Source organism: Quercus lobata, unplaced genomic scaffold, assembly GCF_001633185.2.
Source record: "Quercus lobata isolate SW786 unplaced genomic scaffold, ValleyOak3.0 Primary Assembly Scq3eQI_12, whole genome shotgun sequence".
Taxonomy (NCBI): Eukaryota; Viridiplantae; Streptophyta; class Magnoliopsida; order Fagales; family Fagaceae; genus Quercus; species Quercus lobata.
This window is the reverse complement of record NW_022154723.1, coordinates 17,259-30,620: the sequence shown is the minus strand read 5'-3', so window position 1 is coordinate 30,620 and position 13,362 is coordinate 17,259. Positions and strand designations below refer to the sequence as shown.

The window sequence follows — 13,362 nt, the reverse complement described above, 5'->3', positions numbered from 1 at the left end:
CTCAATATGCATTTGTATAGTAGTAGAAGTTTAACAGAGCATTACATATGCTTAGCCCAAAATAAAATAAAATTAACAGAAAAAGAAATGCTAGTATATGTCCAAAAAAAAAGGAAAAAACTAGATTATATAATGGTAGGAAGAAAGATGATAACTCACAGGTAAAAGATGAGGAAAAAAAATCTCCTTGACTGGATTCCTCACAATCTATGCCCATGTCCCATCATCCTAGTGTTCTCCCAATCATCCGAGTCTTTGATGTGATGTCTTGCTTGTTTAACAAACGGAACCCTACTGTCTCCACCTCCACGCTCCCGGTAGCTTGTAAACTCAACTTCATGGAATCCCTTCTCATCAATAGACCAGCCAGGGGTTTCCAGATCGAAGAAATTCAAATAGTGCAGGCTCAGCGCAAGGTGATGCGATTCAATTTTACCATATTCTGACGCAATACGTTGAAACCATACTTTATTCGATTTGATTTCAATCAGATAATGTGAGTGATTATAATGCTCGCAGGGTACAAAAACAACGCACAAAAGAATTGCCCACAACTCATCAAACCCCGACCGTGGCAATTGCATGTTCACTGAATAATCGCATCTGTGGAAACTTGGAGATGCCAAAACTGAACTATCACGTATGTTGGCCTTTTCAAATCCATTTGGAATTTGTTTTACAGGAAGAACGTAAGGTAATCTCCCCACTAATTTACCACTTGTTAGTCCCTGAAATATACAAAGCGTGATGTTGAAAATTACATTATAAAAAATAATAATAATAAAAAATTAAAACCAACACACAGACAGAGATAGCTAAATAGATAGATATATACTGAAGAAGAGTATTAGGTAATTTCCCAAGTACATGATATTTAGAAAACAAAGAGAGAAATACCTTGACACAGAATTGAATATTGAAGCAATTGACACACGCGACACAGAAATCAAAGTGACGACACCAGAAGGGACAATTTTTTGGGCTTTCTGGGAATCTCTCCAGTGTGGTACAGTTGTTTACATTTATATTACAATCTTGTGACCGAATATCTGGTAACCATCGAAGCCTCTTGCAACCATCCAAGTTGAGCCTTGTAATTCTAGAGAGTTGGGAGATGCTTTCAGGAAGACACAAAAGATTTTCGCAATCACTTAAATTCAAATGCCGAAGGGCAGTCAAACGTCCAACGGAAGATGGCAACAATTCTATTGCTATTCCTCTTAGAGAAAGATTAAACAGGCTTTCAAGATTCCTTAGATTCTCTGGCAAGTTGACAAATTTTGAGCATTCAAAAAGATGAAGATTTTTTAGCATCTTCAAACTACAAATGTTGCTAGGAAGACACAAGATTTTTGCAATCACTTAGATTTAACTCCTGAAGGGCAGTCAAACGTCCAACGGATGATGGGAACACTTCTATTGCTGCTCCTTTTAGAGAAAGAACAAACAGGCCTTCGTTTATCTAACTTCAATTATACGTAGGTGTGCAAATCATTGAGGAAAATCAACATCTGAACAAGGCAAGGTGTCTTTTGTAAATTTCTTCAGCATGAACCACAGACCCAAATGCCGGAGCCGGTAAGGAAAAAAGAAAACATTATTATATACGTCGAACAGTAACAAAGAATTACAAAAAAACCGTTACAGGGGGACAAGAAATCTCAATATGCATTTGAATATTAGTAGAAGTTTAACAGAGCATTACACATATGCTTAGCCAAAAAAAAGAAGAAGAAAGTTGATAACTCACAGGTAAAAGAAGTGAAGAAAAGAATTCCCCATCATCCTCATCCTCATCATGGGCTTCGCATATTTTGGTTGGGATCTTCAAACCCTAGATTTCATCACCAACTGAAGAAAGCATCTCAATTGGGATCTTCAATGTCTTGCTTTTATACCACACGAAGCCCAATTTTCTCCACCTCCATGCGCCCGGTCTCTATTTCAAGCTCAACTTCATGGAATCGCTTATTATCAATCTCTGTTGGAAGTAAACATTCCTTGGACAGACTATGTAGCCAAAGATGATGCGATTCCACTTTAACATATTCTGACGTATAATATGTACGAGACCATTCCCCTCCATATTCTGCCGTAATTTTAATAAAAAAAGTAGGGTCTCCAAGTCCAAATGCGTAATAAGTCATTAGGCATTCATCCACTTCAAAGAGATAGTCCAGTTGGTAATCATGATTACGCTCCTCGGTGGGTTTAAAAACAATGCACAAAACAATTCCCCACCACTCATCACACCCTGACCCTGACCCAGACCCAGGCAATTGTATCTTCACTTTTTTTATTATAGTGGGTCCCACAGATGAATAACAACGAGAGGCCACTAAAGTATCAGATATGTTTGCTTTTTCAAACCACTTCGGAATTTCCCTTCCAGGAATAATATAACCTTTTGGAACTTGTTGACTACTTTGTCCCTGAAATATGCAAACCATGATCTTGGGGCTAAATAAATAAAACCCAACACATAGACAGAGACAGAGACAGGCGATATTTAGAAAACACACAGAGATTAGAGAGAGAGAGAGATACCTGAAACGTGTTACTTAAGTTTTGAATATTGTTAGCCAATTCGAAGCAGTTGAAACACTGGACAGTGAAACTCCTATAAGATGACCAGTGGAAATGATTTGGTGATCCTGGCAATCTCCCCAGTGAGGTACAATTGTCTAGGCATATAAATTCAACTTTGGATGGAATATTTGGTATTGATTGGAGGTCTTTGCAACCATCCAAGTAAAGATGTGTTAGCCTAGAGAATTGGGAGATGCTTTCAGGAAGGGAAATGAAATCATTTCCCCTTAGATATAACTCCGTCATAGAGATGCAGTCAATACCAGATGGAGCTAACCCTTGTGGCCTCCAACATGCGTCTTTTTCTTCATGATAAATACTTGTATCCTTGGCTCCCTTTATATCCATGGCTTGAACGTTTTTTGTTCCCTGATAATAAAAAAGGAATTTGTGAAATGCAAAATATATTATTAGCATAATTATTCATATTTCAACTTGCTAAATAAGAAGATATGGTATGAGCTCAAGTAAATAACCTCTTACCGTATTGTTTTTCAACACATGATCAATATCCTTATAAAGCCACAGTCTACTGCGCTCCCCAGGCTCAAGGGACTCTTGACGAACTATGTCCCTACCCATATTTTCTACTAAATCATGCATCCACAATTCATTATTTTCAGAAATTTTCAAGAGAGATTTGTCAATGAGATTGGATAATCCAAGATAGTGGCCAAGATGATTTTTTAGTATTTGTACTACATAATCTTCCTTCTCGTGATTAAGGAAGCATGCAGTATCTTTGAATATTTCTTGATCTTGCCTTTCAAGTCCATCATAACTTATTTTTAGTACTCGGATAACATCTAGCTTGGGTTGTTCTTTGAGCTTCTCAAACTCATTTTCCCATTCAACAGCACTTCTTTTATACAAAAATGAACCCAAAACTATAAGAGCTAAAGGATGACCGGCAACATAATTCAAAAAACCTTTGGACAGTTTTAAATATTCATCTGGGACAAGTTTGTTTTTAAAAGCTTTTGAACAAAAAAGATGAAGAGCATCTTCATTTTTCAATGCTTTAACTTCATACATTTGATCTATTAAATGTGTCTCTAACAAGTGCTTATCTCTTGTTGTTATGATAATTCTACTACCCCGACCAAACCAATCACGCTTCCTAGCTAACTTTTGTAATTGGTTTAAATCATTTACATCATCAAGAACAAGAAGAATCCTTTTACCATGTAACATATTCTTGATCATGTGTTCTCCTTCACAATTATTTTTTATATTCAAATTTGTGTCATTTAATATTTGAGAAATAAGATTTTTCTACAATGATAGGTAACCTTTTTTTTCAGATTTTTCCCTAACATTATCAATAAAACAACTAACTTCAAATTCTTTAGAATACATCTTATAGGCAACTTCGGCGAGGGTTGTCTTCCCCATTCCCCCCATCGCCCAAATCCCTATAAAGCGAACTTCATTCTTTAACCAAAAAGCTAAATATGACTCCAATTCCAACAATGAAGACTCTATTCCAATCAAGCCCTCAGTAACTTCTGAGAATTCACGACACAATTTTCGTGATATTAGTCCCGCAATGCTTTTGATAGCTGTAGAGAGAGGACTGCAATGAAGAGAGAACAAGATATGATGACCAATTAATAGGTCCCATGAAAAATATGGTAGATATTAGGTGTTCGAATCTGCTGACTAAATAAAAATATTTAAATAGATAGGCTATGACAAAAATTAAATGAGATTTGATGAAGGTTTATTTATTTCAAAAAATAATAAATAAAAAAAGATATGTCAATTAAAGGTTTAAATGAAGTTAGATATATAAAAGTGGATTAGCTGAATATCTATATCTATATGATAAGTAGTAGTCGAAACATTTGACCTTTTGTTGACCTTATCTCATTGCGCCATGTGGCTACATAAATTTATGCCTTTAAAAAACCAAACAATTGTGTCTTTTCGTTTTGCAAAATAAGACACTGAACAATTGTATCTTTTGGAATTTTAAATAACTAACCACAACCAAAAGAAACAAATCATTACACTGTATCATACTATTATTTTCCCTCGGTACATATAAATATAACCGGACTGCAAAAAAACTGCAATTTGCAAGCACTTTTTCTTTTCCAACTGCACACCTGTGTCTTTAAAAAAAAATCATTGACAATCTCAACGCCAATACAGCAAGTGATCAACATGTTCATGAAAATCACTGGCGCTTCCGAGTCATTACCACTAACTAAACTGGAGGTGCATTTTCGTGGTCTGCCATTTTTGTCCTTATTTATCACTTCATTCTGATCTACCTTTGTTTTTCTACTATTTCTTTTATATTTTGGCAACTAATTATGTTGTTTTTCAAGGAGTACTCTTGAATCATTGTTGAAGAAAATGGAACAATTACCGTCGGCAGCGATGATGGTACACCACATTATTTATATTTATTAACCTCAAAATTGTCTAACACTAACAGAAGTTGACTTCTCTTTAAAAAATTGTATTGTTTCACTGGATACAAGTACCATGCAATTGTAAAACAAAGACACAAAAAACATAGAAGAAAAAAAAAATAGAAAGGCCAAAATAATAAAATCTTAATTTCATGATCTGATGTGTCTCTCTCCTTCTCAACTTTACAAGTCCAGACTCCACCAAACCCAATAGTTTCCCATTTTTCAACTTTTACAGCATTTGACAGAAGAAGAGGAAGAAGAAGATGAGAATGAAAGCAATGGATGATCTTATTGTGGGGGAAAAGAAACATAAATAAAATTAAAAATTAAAAACATAGGAGAGAGTTACAGAAGCACTATGAGAGAAAAAGAGATTAAAAAAAAAAAAAAAAGGAGACGAGGGAATGTCATAGAAAAGATAAGAATGAAGAGAATTAAGAAAGGGAAAGAATTAAAAAGATAACGAAAAAGTGGCGTTGTAGAAGAGGAGATGATAGTCACGTGAGGGAGTTGAGTTTTGCTACTTCTAAGTTGTTGAGTTTGGTTCAACTTTTTGAAGTTGAGCTTTTTGAAAAAGTTGAATTTTCAAAAAGTGCATAATGAAAAAGTATTTTTTCAAAAAACTAAGTGTTTGGTAAAAACTGTTAAAAAATGTTTTTTTGAAAAAGCTGAGTGCTTATAAAAGTGGCAGTTTGAGGGATAAATTACCAAAAAGGACAATGTATATATAAGGAAGTTTATTTCATACTTAAATCAATATTGTGAAATTATTTTTTTCTCACCAATATTAGCTAATAATAATGGAAAATTATTAGGTACTCCCGGAATACCATAAATTGTACTCCCTCCTCTCACATAAATGGTGGGTCCCACCATGAATTTAATTAGTGAGATCCACCACTTATGTGAGAGGAGGGAGTACACATTTATAGTACTCCGAGAGTACACAATAATTTCCCAATAATAACCTATCACTTTTGATTTATTGTGAAAGTATTGTGATAATTTATACTGATTTTATTGTAAAAGTATTGTTAAAATATTGTGATAAAAATTGATACTGATTTTAATTTGAACGTACTATTAAAATTATTTTTTTCTCTTTCTAAAAAAATTATTTTTTTCTCACTATTATTAGCTAATAATAACCTACCACTTAAAATTTATTATGAAAATATTGTGATACCATTTCCTCATTCTTCTTCTTTTTTCCCTATTTTTTTATCCTCCACACACTACCGCATTTCTTTCTTCTTTTTTTTCCTTCTTTTTTCCCCCTCTTTTTTTCTCCTCCACACATGTACCCTTACACTTTTCTTTTTTTACTTCTTTCCATATTTTATCCCTACCACTTCCTCCAAACTCTAGAACGTTCCAGCTTTCCTTCTTCCTCTCTTCATTTTTTTTTTCTCTCAACACTTCGTCTGCAACACCCATGCAATTCTTCACCCTAATCTTCTTGATTCTTTTCTTTTTCTCTAAATTCAACCACTTACAAACAGGATGATTCAGAGCAAAGCAGAGCAGATCGGGAAGATTGGATCAAAGCAAAGCAAACGCAAATGGGTACAAACTCCATTTGAAAGATTTTGCTATATTCTGATTTTTTTTTTTTTGTTTTGCATTTTGAGGAATTCTAATTTGCAAGGGATTGATTTTTTTTTCCTTAGCTGATTTGGGAATTTATTATAGATTTTTTAGTATTTGGATTTGGAAATTTGTTATTGAGAGGAATATTTTGATGTTTTTTTTTTTGTTTTGCATTTTGAGGAATCCTAATTTGCAAGGGATTGATTTTTTTTTTTCCTTAGCTGATTTGGGAATTTGTTATAGATTTTTTTGTGTTTGGATTTGGAAATTTGTTATTGAGAGGAATGAGGAACTGTGCGTAGACGAAGACATGAGCATCCTTTATTCTTTGGGTTAATTTGGTAATTGCCCAACTCACCCAACGGATATATCAAAACGTGCATAGACTTTTGGCAAAAATGGAATTGTGCATTCTCTTCACAAGTATAAAATGCAACTTTTTGGAAAAAGTTGTGTTTTATACTAACCAAATGCACTTAAAGGGCTGGCTTATTTCAAAATGTGACTTTTGGGCTGAAAAAGTTGAAACAAACGGGCATTTAAGCAGAAAGGCAACTTCTTGGAAGGTACACATAAAATACCATTCCATCCTTACTTTTATTATTTTATACCCAAAAAAAAAAAAAATTTACTAAATTTGTTTCATTTATTTATTTCATCTTTCACTTGGGCTTTGGTTTCCAACTATCTCCCAATAGTGTTATTAGAATATTTGTGTTACGTGACTCTATCAGTTAGATCTACACAGTTTCCTTTTAAATTGGTATGGGCATATAATATACTACAAAGACTAAAGTAATACTTAGACGTGTATACTGTATAGATTTTTGTACATTGCTAATTCAATATTAATCACAAAATATTTTTAAAAAAATGATAATTTAAAATTTTATTTATGCAGTTAGTTTTTTAGGCCTAAATTTATTATGTTCTTGATATCAATTAATTACTTTCTATAAAAAAATTCTAATTAACTATGAATATATATTTAAAATATTAAGTCATTTTCGTATGTCCTTTTATTTATTTTTTTTAGTTATACAGTGTTATTTATTACCTATTTATGATTACATTTTTTTTAAATGATTCCAATGCCTGTTGTGGATAGTTATAGCCATCGACCCATCTCCTCACGAGCATTCCATGCATCTATGCTACGTTGCTAACTATTTTTCTTTTTAAAGTCTTAATAGTAACTATATAAACTCAAATATAATGCTTTTTTTTTCCTTCCAAACTCATTCAGTAATTTAACCCATGCATCACACTGGTTAAATGACTAGTGTGTATATATATATGTGTGTGTGTGTGTGTGTGTGTGTGTGTGTGTGTGTTTCAAATAAAAATTACCTATTCTTTACATGATATCCGGCAAGATCGGCCACATGACTCAAAGCAGCTTTCCATGTTTCCACCTTCTCCTTGAAATGTTTTTCATGTTTAACAAGTGAAAAAGTTCCTATTTGTTTTCGCACATCAGATGGATCCACATTGTAAAAAATAGGGAAAACTGTTATTTCCTTTTTTGTCTCGCAGTCAATGATCTCTACAAGTTCATCTAAGCACCAAGTGGAAAATGCATAATTTTCTGAGAGAATGACTATGGCAAATTTGGATTCTTTGATCGCTCTAAGGAGTTCTGGTTTAATAGTTTTTCCTTTCTCAAGTTTTTGATCGTCCTTAAAAGTGTTAATGCCCTTCTCTACTAATGCATAATATATAAAGTCCGTAGCAGTATTGCGAGTGTCCTCACCACTGAAACTCAGGAAAACATCATACGTCCATTTGCTAGTAGAAGAAATAGAAGAACTTGGGAAAGATGATGAACTTGAAGCCATTGAATCAAGGAATAGATCTGCATGGAAAAAAAAAATTAATTAGAACTGAAGAAAAATTGAAAAGAAAATAAATTATGAAAGAAGAAAAACTATTTGATGCAATGGTTTGAATCTTTCCCTTCATCAGATGAGTCAAACATTACCCCTTTTTTTTGTTCCTTATGAGAAAGAGAAACCACAAATAAAGTCACACTGTTCAGAACTCAGGGGCAAGTGTTGGGTATGTACGGCAAAGATGGTCTAGGTACAGATAATTTTTTTTCCCAAGCCAACAGCAGAGCAAAGTAGACATTGTTCACAAAACCATGGCTATAACAAAGGAACAAGATAGAGAAACTTCTAAAATAAAAAAAAAATAAAAACAAAAAAAGTAGCATTAAAGCTATACTTGAGTAGAGAGTAAAAAAAGAGGCATAAATAAACAAGCATTCACAGCCAAGTGAGCCAAGGTCTCAGTAAACACAATACAAAAAATGGAGGAACATGGAAAAAACAAAAAATATCAAAATAAAACCCAACAAATGGAGGGGCTGATTTTGGGTCTCACTGGAAACAAAAATCGGTGAACGGAGCTGTGTATATCTCGGGCTGAAGGTGCTAATCAGCGGAATTGGAGCTCTGCTTCAGTTATTGAAGTGTGCTGTGGGTTTGGGAGAAGGAAAAGGGAAAGTGAGATGAAAGTAGTGAACAAGCATGGGTAGTTGAGGAAGTTCTTACAAAATATTCGTTAAAACCTTTTATATTATGTTTAGTTGCACTAGATGAGAGGAAGTAGAAAATGGGAAAATTGATAGAAGCTGGGGATTCCTCACATTTTTCCAAATTTTGTTTCTATCCGATTTGAAAGAAAAAAGAGAAATGATTAACCTTTTATACAAGATTACTCTTGTACCCTCGTAAAAGTATAAAAAAGTTATGAATATTTTTGTAAAATTACTTTTAATTCTTCCTAATGAATTATTCATTTATAATTTACAAAAAATAAAATAATAAAATAATTTTTTAGCATTATTTTTTCCTTGGGTTTTTTTTCTTTTTCAAATCTATTCCCTTAATTTTTTTTCCCTTTCTTTAAACATAGTGTTAATTTTAGAGACTAATTGAAAATTTCACACCCCCTTCGTAATATTGTATTGTGGTGGACCTCACACAGATTCACGAGTCTTATAACTGAATATTGCAAAAAATTGAGTTTATTGGTGATATAGGTACTGTTCAAAGTTATTTGGAAAAATGAGAAAAGAGAGTGAATTTCGGCAACGGTGTTGCCGAAATTGCAAGAAAAAGTATGAGAGAGAGTAAAGATAGGTGATGTGATGGAGGAGGGAGAAAAAATTGGATTTCGGTAATGAGATAACCGAAATTCTTGCTGCCCAAGTGAGTGTGAAGTGCCCGAAGTGCTAGTGCTATGTGGAGTGCCCAAAGGGAAACCAATTGTGGCAACCAAGTTGCCAAAATTGTAGGGAAGGGAGGAGAGAGAAAATATGAATTGTGGCAACCAAGTTGCTAAAAATGGGAGGGGGAAAAATAAAAAAGAATTGTGGCAACCAAGTTGCCGAAATCTTGGGGAGGAATTTTAAAAAAAAATTGTGGCAATTGATTTGTGACGATGGCATTGCCAAAATGGAGGGAAAAAAATTTGTGGTTGATTTGTGGCATTTTATATAACTAAAATTGATTCCCTAATTATTATAACACATAATAAATAATTAGGCGTAAATGCATTTTTAATCCCTACATTTTGATTTTTTTTTTACATTTTAGTCCCTACATTTTATTTTTACCACTTTTAATCTCTAAACCAATTAACGTGGGACATTTAAGTCCTTAAAGCACCATTCCGTTACTATCCAACTCACAAATTCTCCTCACACAAATGCATACGTGGAAGCCCTACTAAAAAACAAATTTGAATGACAATTGAAATCCACAACTTAGACGCAGAGTTTCCTTGTATGGATTGTGTTACAAAGGCCCTGTTTGGCAGGTGTGTTCTAACACACATTTTCACATTTTAAACAACATTACACACATTTTTATATACTTTTTCACCCGCACGTATATCAAAAACACTCAAACAACATTACTCAAACTCCTCTATACATTTGTTCACGCGCATTCTACTGTTTACATGCCTAAATTTACTGTTCAGGTCTGATGAAAAAAAAAAAAGAGAGAGAGAGAGACATGTGAAGCACAAAATGCCCTTCCCAAATGCTCACTTTACGTCACTTTGCTTCTTTTGTTAGCTTGCGTCAGCCAAATAAGATGGGTAGGTCAGGTCATAGGTGTAAGTAATTACTTGGTGTGAAAAGTTTTCTTTCTCATAAAAAAAAAAAAATCAATTGTCCCTTCAAAGCGTTAATGTCTCAAAAACACTCAAACAACATTACTCAAACTACTCTATACACTTGTTTACGCGCATTCCACCGTTCACATACCTAAATTTACTGTTTATTTCTCATGAAAAAATAAAAAAAAAGAGAAGAGAGACATGTGAAGCACAGAATGCGCTTCCCAAATGCTCACCTTATGTCACTTTGCTTCTTTTGTTAGCTTGCGTCAGCCAAATAAGATGGGTAGGTCAGGTCATAGGTGTAAGTAATTACTAGGTGTGAAAAGTTTTCTTTCTCAAAAAAAAAAAAAAAAGATCAATTGTCCCGTCAAAGCGTTAATGTCTCAAAGTCTCAGGCGACTCTTTTTAATCCATGAAATAGTGACTATGCAACTTTTCTATCATCTATGATATGTAGTGCAAAGTGACATAATGGGTCTCAAAATGCAAATTTCCTATAACGGATATTATTTTTACCTATTAAATTATTGTTTCCCAAACTAGGAAACGGCACTTTGGAATTTAGATGGACTCCACATGGTACTCATGATAGCATGTGATAGTTGATTGTATTAGGACCCAATATGTGACAAGTTTCACATCAACTTTTCTGCCCCATCAATATGTGGCATTAGCAAGAACAAAGAGCGAGGGAGAGGGAGAAAAGCTCAGATTTTTATAGAGAAGAGATAAATATCAATAGAAAATGTCAGCAAAGGATAGAGATAAGATTCACTGAGATTTCAAGAGAGAGAGAGAGAAGATTATGTTACAATAAAAAATAGGCGAAAAACTCATTTTCGTCCCTACATTTTCACGCGATTTCCACTTTGATCTCTATTTTTTTTTCCATTGCTTTTAATTCTTATCCTGAAAAATGCGTCTCGTTTTAGTCATTTCCATTAGTGCCCTAACGGCCCCATCTTACGTGGTAGACAGAACTATTAAAATAATAATAATAAATTTTATTTTGACATTAAAAATGCCACATCAGCATTTAAATTAAAAAAATTAATTTATTAATTTTAATTAAATAAAAAAATAAAAAACAGAATTAAAAATAAAAAATCACATGAATTGATATCTAAGTGTGTCTTGAACGAGAACAACAAGAACATAATCCCAGATCTAAAAATACAAACCCAAAAATTAAAATCCAGAAATTAAAATTTTCAAAATCACAATTTTCTCAACCCAGCAAAATCATCAAATCCTAAAACCCCAAAGTACCAAATCAATCCAAAAATATAACAAATCCAAACAAAAAAAAAATCTCAAACTCAGAAAAACCCATCAACCATCACGTCTGAAGCAAGCCATGAACCTAGGGACAATCACAGTGACCAAACCCACCAATAAATCACAAACCCATACATTCCGAGCAAGAATCAGAAGCGCAAGCACTAGAAGAAGCAAAGGTTGAGGCTTTAGCTGAGGATGAAGATGAAGAAGAGTCATTGTCTGGGACGCCTTGGGAAGGCGAAGAGACAGTGACCCATGAAAGATTCGAACCCAAAGAAGAAGAAGACGACCCGAATACCCACGAGAAGGAGCCAAGTATGGAAGAGTCAAAGTTCCGAGAAAGTCAACAACGAAAGCCTGAGAGAGAAAGAGAAAGCTCAGTGTTACTAGATTGCTTGCTTCTAATGATGTGTGAGCCAAAGATTTCCATGGAGGTATCCAAAGAAACCTGGGTTTGGTCACTGTGATTGTCCCTGGGTTCGTGGCTTGCTTCAGATGTGGTGGTTGATGGGTTTTTCTGAGACTTTCTTTGTTTAGATTTGTTGTGTTGTATTTTTGGATTGATTTGGTACTTTGGGTATTTAGGATTTGATGATTTTGCTGGGTTTGAGAAAATGGTGGTTTTGAAATTTTTAATTTTTGGATTTTAATTTCTGGGTTTGTGTTCTTAGATCTAGGTTTGTATTCTTAGATCTAGGTTTGTATTCTTAGATCTAGGTTTGTATTCTTATTGTTCTTGTTCAAAACACACTTAAATCTCAAATTATATGATTTTTTATTTTTAATTCTGTTTTTATTTTTTATTTAATTAAAATTAATAAATTAATTTTTTTAATTTAAATGTTGATGTGGCATTTTTTAATGCCAAAATAAAATTTTTTATTATTATTTTAATAGTTCCATCTGCCACATAGGACGGGGCCGTTAGGGCACTAACGGAAAGGAATAAAACGAGATGCATTTTTCAAGATAAGGACTAAAAACGGTGGAAAAAAAAGATAGGAACCAAAATGAAAATTGCGTGAAAATTCAGAGACGAAAATGGGTTTTTTGCCTAAAAAATATTTAAATAATATGTTGGTCATAGACTCACGAGTACAATGAGAAAAATGGAACATGTGAAACAAGAAAGATTAAAAATATAAAATAAAGTTGGATTTTTATTTTTATGATTTTTGTTTTAATGTTTTAGAAATCAGATGTGTGGCTGTCGTTAGAGAACTTAATGGGCAGGCGGGCTAATGGGAAAAGAGAAAAATAAAAATTGATGGTTTGTACTTTGTTTGACCATGGTGAAATTTATTAAACATCAGCGGTTGAAAACTATCTCTAAAAAAAAGTT

At 33.5% G+C, this 13,362-nt stretch overlaps 2 protein-coding genes across 6 annotated transcripts in view; both read right to left on the bottom strand.

Annotated features, from left to right (window-relative positions):
- LOC115973134 overlaps positions 1–2,288 on the bottom strand; it is a 69,117-nt gene extending 66,829 nt beyond the window's left edge. For 4 of the 5 annotated variants that reach the window (XM_031093379.1, XM_031093380.1, XM_031093383.1 and 1 more), the window contains exons 1-3: positions 1,751–2,286; positions 898–1,542; positions 160–728 (exon numbers count right to left, since the gene is read on the bottom strand). In XM_031093379.1, the coding sequence (XP_030949239.1) occupies positions 201–728; positions 898–1,314 (945 nt within the window). In that variant the 5' untranslated portion in view covers positions 1,315–1,542; positions 1,751–2,286 and the 3' untranslated portion in view covers positions 160–200. Of the gene's footprint in view, positions 1–159; positions 729–897; positions 1,543–1,750 lie in introns of all 5 variants that reach the window. The other variant, XM_031093381.1, reaches the window with a different exon arrangement.
- Positions 1,893–8,443, bottom strand: LOC115973137 (TMV resistance protein N-like). Its single transcript, XM_031093384.1, has 5 exons — positions 7,956–8,443; positions 3,928–4,165; positions 3,073–3,717; positions 2,548–2,958; positions 1,893–2,432 (listed from the first exon to the last, which is right to left on the bottom strand). Exons 1-5 carry the CDS (start codon positions 8,441–8,443, stop codon positions 1,893–1,895), a joined length of 2,322 nt encoding a protein of 773 aa, XP_030949244.1.
- Between the last annotated feature and the right edge of the window lie 4,919 nt (positions 8,444–13,362).

Bases quoted from the DNA above. Each gene is read 5' to 3' on its own strand.
- LOC115973137 (XM_031093384.1), bottom strand. From the start codon at position 8,443: ATGGCTTCAAGTTCATCATCTTTCCCAAGTTCTTCTATTTCTTCTACT. The intron at 4,166-7,955 runs GTAATTTTTATT...TCTTCATTGCAG, and splicing joins GGATATCATGTAAAGAATAG to TCCTCTCTCTACAGCTATCA. The intron at 3,718-3,927 runs GTTAGTTGTTTT...CAATTACAAAAG, and splicing joins TGTATTCTAAAGAATTTGAA to TTAGCTAGGAAGCGTGATTG.